The 15,507-nt window shown below is 41.9% G+C and overlaps 2 protein-coding genes across 7 annotated transcripts in view; both read right to left on the bottom strand.

The window, feature by feature from the left end:
- Positions 1–5,349, bottom strand: part of edc4 (enhancer of mRNA decapping 4) — a 37,617-nt gene extending 32,268 nt beyond the window's left edge. For all 4 annotated transcript variants that reach the window (XM_080438370.1, XM_080438373.1, XM_080438371.1 and 1 more), the window contains exons 1-5: positions 5,169–5,349; positions 2,999–3,170; positions 2,469–2,580; positions 1,322–1,421; positions 581–767 (exon numbers count right to left, since the gene is read on the bottom strand). In XM_080438370.1, the coding sequence (XP_080294496.1) occupies positions 581–767; positions 1,322–1,421; positions 2,469–2,580; positions 2,999–3,170; positions 5,169–5,256 (659 nt within the window). In that variant the 5' untranslated portion in view covers positions 5,257–5,349. The remainder of the gene's footprint in view (positions 1–580; positions 768–1,321; positions 1,422–2,468; positions 2,581–2,998; positions 3,171–5,168) is intronic.
- Positions 5,350–6,321: 972 nt separating this feature from the next.
- Positions 6,322–15,413, bottom strand: nutf2 (nuclear transport factor 2). Of its 3 annotated transcripts, none has more exons than XM_080437011.1 (5): positions 15,326–15,413; positions 11,148–11,269; positions 9,012–9,083; positions 7,624–7,722; positions 6,322–7,250 (listed from the first exon to the last, which is right to left on the bottom strand). In XM_080437011.1, exons 2-5 carry the CDS (start codon positions 11,244–11,246, stop codon positions 7,137–7,139), a joined length of 384 nt encoding a protein of 127 aa, XP_080293137.1. In that variant the 5' UTR covers positions 11,247–11,269; positions 15,326–15,413; the 3' UTR covers positions 6,322–7,136. The 3 variants fall into 3 exon arrangements, with proteins under 3 accessions (XP_080293137.1, XP_080293139.1, XP_080293138.1); XM_080437013.1 differs by lacking the exon at positions 15,326–15,413 and adding an exon at positions 14,978–15,115; XM_080437012.1 differs by lacking the exon at positions 15,326–15,413 and adding an exon at positions 14,885–15,040.
- Positions 15,414–15,507: the final 94 nt, after the last annotated feature.

Here is a 15,507-nt window from a genome sequence, read left to right as displayed (position 1 = left end):
CGGGGCTGGCGGGTTATGTTTGTGCAGTGAGTGGCAGTTGGGGCAAACCATAGAGGGGCAAACACAATCCCCACAACATCATTTACGATTCTGTGCCTATCGGTACATAACTCGGACGGCGCTTAGTCGACTAGCAGACCATCGGCCGGTCGTCGCGGGCACTCGCGCCTGGAGGCGCTCGGGCGCGACTCCTCGGCCTCAAGGTCTGCTGAGTCGGCGCGCCTCCGTCATGGTCCAAAACTATACTTTATCGGCGAAAAAAATTAGTCCGCGGTTGTTTGAAAAAGTAATGTCCCAAGCGGGAGTCAAACCCAGACTCCCAGTGGTAGTGGATGGGGAGTCCAATGATTATCGAAGTGTGCCACTGAGGCCGGTATGTATGTATATCTATGTTGTCGTCGTCCTCGCATCAAAGCCCCGCCTCGCAGCGCCGCCCCGCGCCTAAAAACAAGCGCTCCCCTTTCAATTTCCCTGGAATGCCAATTTCCCTGTGACATATAGACTCTTTGTGGTCATCCATCAAAACACACACTAAGCACACACACATCAATAGCCTTCTATTATAGTCATAACAGGATACAATATCTTGTTGCTGGTGCAGGTAATCTGCCACACCACCAGGTTGCCAGCTTCATCAACACAGCCCAGCAAGGATGAGTCAAGGTGGGCAAAGGCCAGGTCTGTGACTGCGCCAGTGAAGCCCTTCAGCAGGGAGCGTTCACCAGACTCCAGGCTCAGCACACGAATCATTGCATGGTTGTTGGCACCTAAGGGTACAGATGTTCATTTTGAGAAATTAATTAAAAAGACAGAATTGTCATATTTCTACAATATATGCATTGCATACTGTATGTGAAAGTTATTTTACAGCACTGGATATAGCTATTTCTGCCCCTGGGGACAACGATGAACAATACATTTAGGAGACTACATTTGTACTACTTTCATATTTATTGGCGACAGATGGGATGTAAAAAGATCACATTTATAATATGCGTTGCGGAGTAAAAAAGAATAAAACATTTTAAACCCATTTGGAGCTGATCGGTCCAGTTGAGCCTGATGAAGGAAGGGCATGTAGCCCGAAATGTCATTGCACTTGGGTGCAATAAATATTTTTTCTTTAAACAGAGCCCATAAGGGTTCGAGTGTTTTCTTAGTTTACTGTTATTTTTCGCTTAGCACCTGCCGGACACAGGGAGCGCATGTGAACGTCTTTCTATTATTTTCATCTGAATGGATTAGTTCCCAAGCAATACTCCTTTAAAGTTTTATATATATATATATATATAAGGAGACACATTCCAGGAGCCTCACTCACCTCTGATGGCATATGCCAGAAAGGAGTTAGACACAGCTATCAGGTTGCCATAGTAATACTTGTGCTCCCAGTCATACTTGGCAACAGGCTGAATCTTCACCTGCAGTGAACAGAAATCCAAAATTATAGCAAACCAATATCAAATCAAGCTTTATTTATAGAACACATTTAAAACAATTGAGATTGACCAAAGTGCTGTACAGTGTACACAGTCAAATCCAAGCATCAACAAAACATTATGCATGTGCACCCACATAGCATCAAAACACAATTCAATATGCCTTAAGTCTCAGTACTGGATCATTACAGTGAAGGTTAAATGGGAGCTAAATTAATAGAGGAAGCCATGACTGTTGCCTATGACAGGAGCGTTATTTGCCTAAAGGGGAGCGCGTACTTGATTGGTAAGCAAGTTTCAAAAGTGCATTGAAACCTGCATTATAGCACAGACTTCCTCTGTCATACACATTCTTCTTTAACTGTCTTACCTTTTGCTGTTGGATGTCCAATACATCCTCTAGCACAGTGTATATCAACCTTTTTTGTGCCAAGGCACACCTGGCATAGCCAAAAAATCCCAGGGCACACCTAGATATACGGTGTATATATATATATAATTATATATATATATATACGGTATATCTATATACACACACTAGGGGTGTGCCGACTAATTTCACGAAACGATACGATACGATATTGGGCACACAACTTCGATACGATTTCGATACGATACGCACTTTTTTATCATGAAAATATATGGGGGAGAAAAAAAGCAAATGCAAACAAATATTTCTGTTTTTGCATTATTCAGACATGCAAACTTGTAGCTTTTCAGCTTCCACTAGCCGTTTTGAATCCAAATAGGGCAATAGTGTGACACCTGACCCGAAAAAAAACTGCATGTTGTCACCCTTTTCACCTCGGGGCTGTTTGCAAGTCTGATTATTATAATTGTTAAAAAAAAAAAAAAAAAAACTTTTTTTTTTTTTCAAAATGATGTTTTTTCAAACCTTCTTCAAACGGCGCGGCACACCTCAGCAGTAGCCCCGGCCCAAAATTGGGACGTTTGCCAGGGTTGATATACACTGCTCTAGCAGATCAAAACACTTAGAATGTATAGTATCAACAACAAACACTGTCTTACCTTGCTGCTACCTCGAGCTTTACTGTCAATACTGGAGTCTCGACTGGCCACAATCTCCACGTTTTTGGAGATAATGGAGATACAGGTGGATCCGTCATCACCAGAAAGGCAGCTTAAGTAGAAAAACACACCCACACACACTAATGAGATCAGATGTGAATTACACCGAAAATAGCAAACTTTATATACTCCACCAACCAATAGCAACAAAAATGCTTCACAAGAAGAACAGTCAGTGTTAGTGCAGGTAAGACATTTGCCAGGGGAAGAAAATATCACTTTGACATCACCAGGTACTTCAAGCTTTCATGGCCAGAAAGGTGCTTCTGTTTTGTGACATGCACGTTGCGGCATGAGTAGCGATTTATCTACTTTTGAAGGGACCAACATACATACAGACAAACCCTCGTCTAGATCACACAATTAACAGCTAAATGGTCTATGTTTACATACGATATATGGAGTAGAAAATGACATGTTTTTACATACAGAGGAATATGGTTGGAATTTATGATTTGACATTAACTCACATTATCTGACTCTCCTGACTGTTGGTTAAGTCTGATGCACTGGGACAAGTGGATTCAGCCATGATTGACCTGTCCCCAAGACCTAGAAGGCCTGCTGCTCCTAGACCCAGTCCCAACAGCCCGTTCAACTCTCCATTAAAGGAAGGTTTTCTCTGGTTGTTGCTTGACTGCTCTGTAGAAAGAAAGACATGCGAGGGTTAGGTTATAGTAGAAATTAACAGCCCCCCCACACACACACACTCACAATGTTTGATTCCATTCCACTATTTTAAATAATATCTGAACTTCTGAGTCAGACTAAAGGAACTTGAAATTGTGTATCCCTATAGAAAGGTTAACTATGTGATACTACACCGCCATAACCCTGTCAGAGCTCTGAGGTCAGCTGACCAATCATTATACTGGCATTACCAAGAACCACTGAAAACCAGGGGTGACAAACATTCCTTTGCCGTGGCCGCTCCAGCAGCTTTGGAATAACCTTACCCTCCATATTAGGTCCATCAAGGTTTTAAAGTCTTAAATCAAGACTCACTTCAGCTGAGCTTAATCTAAATGTTATCACATTACCCATCTTGTGTGCATAGGTGTGTCTGTGTCTCCTACACATGTGGATGACTGGGTACAACTTCTATACATACACCTATAAATGTATGTAGTGGATACGTACACGTGTTCTATTGTTGTGTTTATACATATCTAACTTGCTTTGAATGTATTACTTTGTTTTTTAACTACGGTTTTTTGAGTGCACTGTACATAAAGTTTAATTTGAAGGTTAACAGGTTATTGAAATCTGCATTTGCATCCCATTTTACTAGCGTTAAATATTCTGCAGCCAAGTGATCATTTGTTTAGTTTCAAGGTAAGCTGTCACTGTTTTTAAAGTGGACCGACCTTCTGCGCAGTTATGAAGGCCCAGGCTATTTCCAGGTGCTACTAGGACATTCATACATTTCCAGAATGCACATTAATATGGCTCATCGAACAAACTTGCTTTTGAGACAAGAATGCACACAAGCTGCACCACATGGTCCAAGATGATCAATTGTCTGTAGGACAATTTAATTTGCTGGCGGCTAAATGTATTCACATCAACAGTAGCTTTGGACGTCACGTCCCTGATATTAGACTGAGCCACAAGCTAGCTGCGTAATGGCAAATTCATGACTTCAACATGAACTAACCTGTATTAATCTGCACCGTAATGATCACAGGCAACAACTTTAAACTTGTTGTTCAAGGGCAATTATTTCACAGTGATGCGTGGTGTTCACACAGTTAGATGGCTAGTAGTGGCTACATTTACTTTCGCATCTCTGAGAACTAGCTTGCAGTGTTGCCATGTCTGCTTATTATAAGCGATTTTGGACTTGTTTTTCTTTAAAGTTGCTTGTAGTTGCTTATTTGGGCTTGCAGTCAAATGTTGTTTAAACCAGTGGTTCTCAAACATTTTCATGTCAAAGACCCCCAAATGAATATTTCCCCCATACCAGATTAGTGTTTTTAAAAAAAAAGGGGGGGGGGGGCAATAAATGTCACCCTTTCCCCAAGATTGTTTTTGAAAAAAGCGTATCTACAAGTTCACAACGCGTGGCATCGCGTTGAGAGCTTGTAGATCGGCTATTTTTCAAATAGCTGATTAATAGATTGATGTAAATTGTTCATGTCGCTTCTTTTGGACTTTTTCATTGTTTTCATAGACCTGGTTGCTTATTTCTCTCACGAAACCTGGCAACAATGCTAGCTCGGTCTTCTGGCATGAGGCGCCTAGACTAACAGTGCTAACTGTTAGCATATAGCAGCAATGGCCGTATTAACACTGCTTGCTGAGTTACCATTAGAGCTGGACAGTATAATTCGTCGCACGACATAAAAAATGACATATCTCAAAATGACAAAAGTATCGACGATACTTTTGTCAGTTGAAAATTACGGTATGTCACGTTTATTTGAGTGACAGGCTCGCGCGACTACGTATAAATTAGCATTTTAGCTAGCTATTTAGTTAGCATGTTATTAGCCGAAGTTAGCATTTAGCTAGCTATTTGGCTAGCATGTTATTAGCCAAAGTTAGCATCTAGCTAGCTATTTGCTTAGCATGTTATTAGCCTGATGCGGGCCTGGCTTGCAGACGCAGTCCCTCCTTGTCATTCCCGGTCCAACTTACCGGCGCTGTTCCCCGGGCGGTCCAGCTTGAGGATGTCCCGAAGGTGCTGGGTCGCACCCTCCATGTCGATGTTAGAATTAGAAGCCATGGGTGAGGGAAAGGGGGGAACTGGGTTGTTAGAAAGGGGAGAAAGTATTTCTTTTTCAGTGCGATGCTGCAATCAGTGCTCACTTCTCTCACCCCCAGCAACCGTCTAAACTTCCGCTGTGTCCGCGCAACGTTTCACCCCCGAAACATCAAAGCCCCGTGTTTTGTGAATCGTTAGTTCCTACCTGGTTCTTTTCAGAATTGTACCCCGACTGTCCACTGCCCATTCACCTAAACTGTCCCAAATATCAATTGCATTTATTTCAATCTCCCATTTAGAACAAAATTAATGCCTCAGGCTCTGCCCGAGCAATTAGATTGCAGTTGTGAATTGCATGAGTGACTGCAACCTGAGGCCAATTCTACAAATGCCTTCTAAATCGCGCGGCACAAAGTGACCCGCTGTGAGCTTGTAGATCTGCTATTTTTGAATAGCCAACGCAAAAATCTAAAATCACATACTTTCCCAGTGTTGATGGGTTAAAGTCCTGAAGGGCAATACAGTTAACTAAGGTACACATGTAGATGATAGCTATGCAGGCCATCTCATATTTCACAGGTTAATCATGTGTTTGGGAGAACAGACTGATTTCTATGAACTGGTTTATGAAAACAACCTGTTCATTTTAATTCCCATACCTTCCAAGAGAATAGTCACCAAATTGACAAGTTGTTAAATTCCCCCTTTAACAATAACACTGACTTTGCTTGCTATAACACTTGCGTAACAACAAAGTTAGATAATATTCAATAACATAGTCTACACTCCTTTGTAGGATTTTTCACTGTATATTTGCATATACAGTGAAATGAGGTATCTGCATTTAACCCAGCCTAAGTAACAGGAGCAGTGGGCCCTACGGGGGCAGCGCCTCTGGGAGCAGTTAGGAGCGGATTGCTCATGGACACCTTGACACGAGGCGTGGCATCAAACCTGGGACCTTTTGCTTCCTGCCTTCCTAAGCGGGCTCTCCAACGATTCAGCTATGGCTGCCCCATCAAGATGGAAATTAGGACAGCAAGGTGAAATAATCAGATACAGAAATAATAACAAGTTGCACACCAATAAGAAAAAGTCCAGATTTTATTGTGTATCGTGGCTGTAGTATCCATGTTGACTGCCAGAGAGAGACCGACAGAATGAGATAGAGAAAGAGAGCACAGGATAAGTGCTGATCACACAGCAAGGTGAAAACTCATGGCCTCCATGATTCTTTGGTTTGCTAGAGCAAAACCTAACATGACAAGATGAACCATGGCAAACGTAATGAATCCTTTTGGAAACAACTTAACAATTAGTTGTGAAACTCAAACGAACGCTAAAAACAACAAAGGGGTACCTACAATATTTTAGAAAGTAGAAACGGAAGAAGTTGACTCTGAACATGGATCTACACCAGTCCACCATAGTGCTAACAGAACTGAAATGAGAGCTGTGGAGTCATCATTGGTAGAGCAAAGCAGAACAGATCAGAATAAAGTAAAGAAGAGAACAGGGCAGAGTTAGGTACAATGGAGTAAGAGTTATGGCATCAGTAAGCTGGTAAATGTTTTCCTGGTCTGGCTCGAGTGTAATGGGGGCTCTCCCAGCATCATGCAGATCAGTGGAGGGGCAGACAGGAGCGTCTGATTGGTCAGCCGGCTCTCAGCACAAGCAACATGTTGCATTTCTATTGGTTGGGGTGGCTCGAAAGCCCACCCACATGAGGTTCTGTGATTGACATCTAGAATCCGATGTTTGTCAAACAGGTGTGAATGAGACAGGGAGGAGGGAGGGATGGATGTCCCCTCTACTTCTTATACTCCACTCCAACCTCCTCCCCCACTTCCTTTTCACACTGCCCCCTCCACCGTGGCCACCCCTGCCCACCAGAGCAGGATTTAGCCAAAGTTGTGTAGTGCCAGCCTGAACATGTCGTTGGTGCACACCCACGCGTCGTTAATGTTCTTGAGGATGAAACTCTGGTGGAATCCCATTATGGGGTCTTCATCTGCCTGTAAACAGACACAGACAAGTTCACATCAAATTTGAGAATGGGATGGTTTAAATTCAACTTAAAAATGGTGGATGAATATTAGCACTGATTCTGAGAAATGGAACTTTCCTGGTCATTATGGTTAGAGATGGAACTTGGAGTACAAATAAAAAACTAATTGCACCTACTCTGACAAGATTTAAATTTCACATGAAATGAAAGACTTAAGCCTCAATTATACTTTGTTGCACATTGCGCAAACCGAAAATAGAAGAATCTGCTCTGCAAGCTCACAACGTGAGCTGCTATTTTCAGGGTGCGACACCAGAGCACAAATATAAAGTATAAATCAGGCTTTAGTGGGAGAATGAGAAAAAAGCTGTTCTGCTTACTTTTAGCTGTCCTACAACCATACTCATGATGCAGCTGTCTGGGGTTGGTTGGTGGTCTTGTGCTGTTATACTGTGAGCAATTTTTACGAAGGGTAGACTCTGACAAAAAAGGGAACAATGAAAAAAAAACAGAAGAAATTGATAAATGTTATAGACGGTAATAGAAAAATACACTTAAACATTTTACAAAGATCCTTTTTATCTCAAACCACAATTCCTTAAACTTGTCTTGGGGAGACAATAATTAGAACATGCATAACAAAAACAGAAGAAACACAGGATAATATAGGATAAGTTGAATATAGGAATTGCCGTTTCATGATGGCCCTAAAAGAGTCACAGTTATGACTGACACAGGTATTCTATTTTGCGGCCACACGCTATTTATACTGTTCTTGTAATTTTGTCTCCGCCAGGTCGAAGGTGTGGCCGAGACTATGTTTTCAATTTTTGGCTAAGATTGGCTTCCAAAGTTTGCAGGAGTGGCCCGTTTTGAACAAAATGCCTCAAATCCTGAACACAGTGTCCGATTGCCATGAAACTTTGCATGCACATTCCGATTAGGACAAGGAAGAAATGCCATCCTACATTTTTCAAATCGGCCTCATGGTGGCGATATAACAGGCAGATTTCTGTCAGCAGCTAATCTCCAGCACCATTGGACCGATCAGCGTGAAACTTTGCACACATACTGTATTACTTGGAGGCCAAGTAAAACCTGACATTTTTCACATCGGCCTGTTATAGCGCCACCACGAGGCAGATTTTTGCTAAACCCATTTTTTATAATCCTCCTACAGATTTATATATTTTTTTCTTGTACAATTGAATAGAATAGAATAAATGTATTGGCATCAATAAAACCAAACTGCGCAACCATTAAAAAACTTCGATCAAATCACAAAAAAAACGAAGCTTGTTTCCATTGTGGTCTACTCCAAACAATCAACACCCAACAACAGTGCAAACAATGTGAAGCACTTTGGCCAACTGTACAAAGATCACCATTTCCTTTTAGCCAAATGTCCTCAGTAGGACAGTAGGACATGCACACAAGCAGCCAATATATAGAGCAGGGGCGTCAAACTCGCGACCCGCGGGAAAAATGCGGCCTGCAGAGAGGTCCAGTGCGGAACATGGTTTTCAAAAGAAGAAAATCATACTACTCTAAAGACGCTGCAAAATATTGAGAACTGCTATGTAAGTTAAACATTATCAAACTCACTCTCTTTAAAATGAGAATTTAAAACTGGACACACAACATCATGTCCATGTTTTCCCTGTGTATCTCTAACTTACCAATCTCTCAAGACAGATTCAGCAGCATGGGTTCAATGGGTTCCCAGATTGCTAACTTACATACCAAGGTGAATACAACATAAACTCACAGAAAGTTTTTCGACGATTGCCGCTTTTCCCTGGAACTGCTGTCCCTCCCACGTAAGGCATGAGGCATCAATCTAGAGGAGAGTGAGAATAAAGGTAGTGAGTGAGTTGGACAGGTTATTTACTGTATTCACTACCTATGTGCTCTTGATATTGAGAAGGCACGGCAAAATGACCAATTCATGAGTCTGAACCCCAAACTCCTCCTTGGTGGGCAGGTTGGTGGCTTGCATGGTTTCCTCTGCTGTCGGTGTGTGAATGTGTGTGTGAATGGGTGAAGGTAATGCACAGTGCACAGCGCTTTGGATGAAGGCGCTATTAGTGCTGCACAATTAATCAAAAAAAGTTTGTGATCTCGATTCAGACACCTATGCAATCTCGATTTTAAATTATGGCGATTTTTTTTTCAATAAAAAATAAATTAAAAAAAGGTTGTTTTTTTTTGCTTAAAGGGATTGCAGGCAACATTAAGCCTATATTTGAAAAATACCTCTATATATATATATTTTGCATTTTTTCCCCTCTATCAGCCACTATATAATGATGCTGGGGTGTTTTCCTGCATTGAAAAACACTCCTCTTTCTGAAATCCGTATTTTCCCTACTATTTAGGTTACACATCCGGGTATCCGGTCCGTAAATTAACGCACGCATGTGCGCATCCGTGCGCGTCCGTGTCCGTGTGGACTTTTTACTTTCGGTTTTAAAATGCTCTCAAACTTCGTTTTTGATGCACATAATTTACTTTTCAGACAGCGTTTGGATAGAATTTAGTTGTTTAACTTCATATATGTGGTCAATTTGTCATGAAAGAGCCTATTTAAAAATAAAAATTCAGAGAACCGGCAGGGGCGGGCAGTTCCGCGAATTGTATCCGAATAAAGTAACCTATATTCGGCATGGACGGTTTAGAAGTCTCCTTAACTCTATGGAAGTCCTCCGTGCGACACCCCCTGGTGGTCGGGGAAACGAACTGCTGGATTTTTTTTCTTTGTTTATCTCTGAATCGCCTACAATCCCTTTAATATTTTTATATTTACAAGAGAATTGTGTGAGAATCGTGATCTCAATTCTTATGGAGGAAAATCGTGATTCACATTTGAGCAAGAATCGTGCAGCACTACGCGCTATATAAAAATGCACAATTTTTTTTATGTCTGTGCATTCAACCCAGAACATCTGTGAAATAAACATTTGGAAGATCCATCTTCATAACGATCTTGCATAAAAAGACAGAAGCCTCATGGATAGACTCAGTGTTTTAGCTGGAGGCGGTCCACAGGGCCACCGTGACTCAGCAACACCTGTCAATCTCATAGACAATGATTTCCTATTTGAATGAAAACAAGTTTCCTATAAATGTAATATAAATATTCACCACCACTGTTACAACTTCATCCTAGGGGAAACACTGGAGAGAGGCGAAGGAAGACAGTAGAGACCACTGTTGGGCTTAACTACATTTCTCAGTATAGCTTTTCTGTAAAAAAGCTCTTTTATTGATCAAGTAGTGAGGTAGCGTCCACACACCAGTGGGCAAACCCCTGGCGCTGGAATTGAATGGTGATGATGATGATGAGAAGCAACATGGTTTCACATGCATTCATGTACCAACATGAATCCTGTTCACAACCTCGCAGTCAACTAGTAAAGGACAGTTAAAAGCCAGTGCTTCAATGTATAGTAACTCGAGTCACTTACTTCCTGACTTGCCTACGTAATTGGTGACATTTGGAAATACGAGTCAAATAGGACCCTGGCCAGACTGAGAAGCAAAGTGAGAAAAAAAAAGTAATCCAAACGGAGCGAATCAGTCTGGATTCCAGGCTAGGTCCGCTCGCATCTCAGAACAAAATTCCTGGGTCCAATAGGGTTCAGGTCCGTCATTTTGGACCTGTGAAGAGCTCTACCACGAATTGTCATTTTATGGCTGTATTTATATATATTTTGCATTGTAAGTTAAATACACTCGCAGTCGAGTTTTTTCAACACTTGGACTGATTTCAACACTTGGACTTGAACCTTGAATCTTCAGCTAATTTCAGAATCAGAAGAATCAGTTGAACAGGCAAACAGAGTCTTGTTCTGCAAGTCTTGTGAAGCTCTGATTAAAAAAGGAAAAAGTGAACATCACTCACATATATTGCTCCTAGCTGCGTTCTGTCAGTGTCAAACAACTGGTAGTAGTGTTGCACAAAGCTGGATCCTATCTGCTCCCAAATAGGCTTGTCCCCCATTCTGATTCACCCAGCAACACGCACTGTGGAGAATGACAGAAAGGTGAGATGAGAGTAGACAGGGATACAGAGAGAATGTTAGTGTAGGAATATACAAAGAAAAAGAGAGATAAGTCAAGTTCAAGAACAATATATTCAAAACGCTTTCAAACAAGCAAGAGAGTAGATAAACAAAATGTTATATATACAGTATGTATATGTACAGTATTGAGCTGATGCTTATCCAGAGGTACCTGAATAGTAAGTAGTGCTGAGACATTGTGCTACCTTTTAGGTGTATGGTACTAATACACAACAGGCTCACATAGAAGCTAACTAATGACCTGTAACCTGTAAGCTGATTGTATGACGTTCTGCATTGTAGTGTATATTTGTATGTCTTCTTAAATGTCATCATGATTTGAGTGCACGGGATCTCATTTTAAATAAGCCATTGTTCTTTTATGAGCGATCTAGTTTAGAGGACCCTGTATTGTGAATTGTACTTCCATGTACTGTTTCCATGTCTTTCTAAATAAAGTATTCAATCAATCAAAGTGGATACCAGCCACTAAAACTCTTATTTGCTACAGTCTCCACTTGATATACAGAGCACCCCCAGAATTGTGACAATAAAGTTGAGTTTGCGTGATGAATCAGTAAGTGAATGTGGCCTGTGTCACCTCATATACTGTATATATACCCCCAACCTAGCCCTAGAATGGCTGTGACATTACATACATTTCATGTATTCCAATACACAGCCATAGATCGCTCCAGCTCTGGTCCATAGTGTTAGAACACTATGGACCAGCTATGGTACTTTCGAACCGTTGCCCGCGCACACCCGCGGTAGCACAGGCTGCGCAGCCTCTCGTCTTTAGTGAAAAATTAAAAATACACTTTCGCTACTCGATGTTGAAAGCCTACTTTCCTTAGTGGGAACACTCGGAGCCCGCCACCTCACGTCTAAAATACACTTTTTGACCAGAAGAGAAAATATTTCACCGGAAGGAAAACAATGTGTTAATAGGAAGTTCCACAGACCGGGAGTAAATTAAAAAAAGTTTTCCTTCCGGTGAAATATTTTCTTTTCTGTCCAAAAAGTGTATTTTATGTGTGAGTTGGGGGGCTCAGAGTGTTCCCACTAAGGAAAGTAGGCTTTCAACATCTTAAAAACGTCTTTGTTTTGGTGAGTAGCGAAAGTGTATTTTTTATTTTTACTAAAGACGAGAGGCTGCGCAGCCTGTGCGGGTAACGGTTAGAAAGTTCCATAGCGTTAAGGAGAACATTATAACTCTACGGACCAGAGCTCGATCGCTCACAGTCCCATGCCCCTCGAATGGCTGTGATATTACATACATTTCATGTAATTCCAAATACAAAGCCATAGATCGCTACCATGCCCGCCCGGGTAGCAGCCTGATCTTCGCGTCATTAATCTTTACCGCGCTGCGTGTGTACTCCCCCAATAATTAATTCCTGTGACTTGGAATCAGATATGTCCTCTAGTTTCATATCCATTTGAAAGTTCTGGCAGAAAACGTGTGTTAAGTAAAATATCTCAACTTTTCCACAACTCTGCCCGTGACGGGCCGGACCCGAAAGGACAGCTGGACTGAACATATGAAAACTTCCTTTGGGAACAGTCTATGTTTGGGAAGCAAAAATGTACGGGGCACACAATTGACAGGTGCGGTGCGATTGGTGTGGGGTAATTAATCACATCTGTCAATTGTGTGCCCCATACATTTGTGCTTCCCAAAGGAAGTTTTCATTTGTTCCGTTCCGTCCAGCAATAATTTTGGGCCTCGTCGCTGACAGAGAATGTTGTCCGTGTGCAGCTTGTGGAAAAGTGGAGACATTTTACTATACACACGTTTTCTGCCAGAACTTTCAAATGGATATGAAACTAGAGGACAATATCTGGAATTCATTATTGAGTGAGTACACACGCAGCACGGTAAATATTAATGCCGCAAAGATCTAGCTGCGGGTGGGTCGAGTCAGAATTTCAGAGGCAATTATGCGGGCTGCGGGTGAGCGGGTCAGCCGCTCTCACACGCAAAAAAATAATAAAAAATCACATGCTCTTGTTTTGTCTTTATTCCTAATAAGAATAATAATAATAATAACAATAAAACAGTTTGAATACACTTGGGGATTATTTTCTAACCATGATTTTACAGAATTATAGGTACGACCCACGGGGCTCAACCCGGCACGCGGGTCACGGGGCGAGTTGAGCCATAGATTTATATATGGGTTCGCGAGGCGGGTTGGGTTCCGTGGCGGGTCATGAAAAAACCCAACCCGCGCATCACTAAGCATTGGCTGTGTATTTGGAATACATGAAATGTATGCAATATCACAGCCATTCTAGGGCTATACCCACCCCAGTTTAAAAAGGCCTGTGTCACCTCATATATATACCCACCCAAAAGGCCTGTGTCACCTCATATTCCCCACCCCAGTTTAAAAGTAAGTAAGTCACAGTTGATTGCCCATTTGAGAGTTCCAAATCAAACAGGTGAACTTAATATAAATGTGAAATATAATTGGAACATTTGTTTGTGTGGGTTTTGGAGAAGGATATTTCTGTGAGCATAGTTGTTTTACTTTCAACTATTTTACTTCACCGAAAAGGTGAGACTTTTAGACCAAAAGGCTTAACAGCAGCAAGACATTTTTTCACAGCCTGTTTAGCTCATACTGGTGGCCTGGTGCCAATCATTCTCGGGTGGGTGCACTGTTACTGTACAACAACTGGATTAGATAAATATGCACTGTAATACTAAATCTGACATGTGGATTGATACACTTGTCATATTCAAGAAAACGACTAGTTAACAAAACCATATACAAAACACATAGTATATTTGTCTTGTTTACTCTAGTACGTTGTTATAACACTGAATCATGATCCCTGCCCTGATCAGACTGGTGACTGACAGACAGCAGAAGTCATGTGCTTGCTTACAACTACTAAGTGCGAGAACTTTCTGCCATGTTTGCAGATTCACACTGACTGCGAGCTTCGGTTATTTCCGTACCACCACGCGTTGATCGGCGCTTGACTGACATAAAACACCAGCAAGTTGCAAACTTTAGCAATATCTTTATCGCACATACACGCCGGGTTATTGGGAGTAACCACACACACTATTTACGATAACTGGAAGGCCTACCTGACTAGCAAGCTACACCACTAGCTTGCTAACAGTGTTGCCATGTCCGCTTACTACAAGCAACTTTGGGCTTGTTTTTCTGTAAAGTTCCTTGTATGTAAATATTGGTGGGTGCGGTTTTTAGGGCTTGTAGTTGCTTATTTTGGGTTTGGGCTTGGGTTTCCTAATGTTGGTTAAACCAGTGGTTCTCAAACATCTTTATGTCAAGGACCCCCAAATTATCGTAATTTGTTTTCGTTTATATTAGTCCCAACCCAATCTGAAAATATTTTATGCCAGGGAGCAGGGACCCACATACAAGATTTGTGTTACGTTTAAAAAATATTCCCAAATTTTCACATTGTTTTTAAATAGCAGATCCACAAGCTCACAACGCGACTTGTAGATCGGCTATTTTCAAATAGACACTGCATAGGTTTGTAGGGCTCACAGAGCATAGTAGTCGCTTCTTTTGGGTTTGTTTTCATATACCTGCTTGCTTGTTTCTCTCGCAAAACCTGGCAACACTGCTTGCTAACACTCATTTAGCTAAGCTTCAAGATGGCTATCGAGATTCACACCAACCACATATAGCCGCTATGGGATCGTCAGAAATTGCTAACTCCGAATTTGCCTTTGGGACTGTGTTCTAAAAATATCCCCCCGACTACTACTCCAAGTGTTGCTCATGTCTCCTTTCCCGCTGTCCCTGACCGGGCTCCCTCTCCTCTCCTCTGCTCTCCTCTCCTCGGGCCCATGGTGCCCATGTCTAATGCCATACATAGGCGTGTCCTAGCTCTTCATGCCGGGGCCACTCTGTCAAGGGAGTTATGCCATGTAATACCGGTTCAAATGTTAGAGAAACGATAGCAGTTTAAATATGGACATGGGTTCATTCACCATTCCATTGCAGGTTTTAGTAGAAAAACTTACCGCGAGCCAAAACCGTGCTCAGCTGCCCCCGCTATGTCGGTTAGAGACAGTCCACCAGTGTCTCTCGCGTCGCGAACAGCGCAGGCGCAGAATCGCAGCGTGGTGCTTTCTGGGATTGTAGTCTTTCGCTACAATGGAGGGGTTGTAGTCTTTACGCATAAACACGTTTTGACATTTTCCAC

Source organism: Gymnoscopelus braueri (assembly GCF_963280865.1).
Source record: "Gymnoscopelus braueri genome assembly, chromosome: 9".
NCBI classification, from domain to species: Eukaryota; Metazoa; Chordata; class Actinopteri; order Myctophiformes; family Myctophidae; genus Gymnoscopelus; species Gymnoscopelus braueri.
The sequence above is the reverse complement of the archived record's forward strand: the minus strand, read 5'-3'. Positions and strand labels throughout refer to the sequence as shown.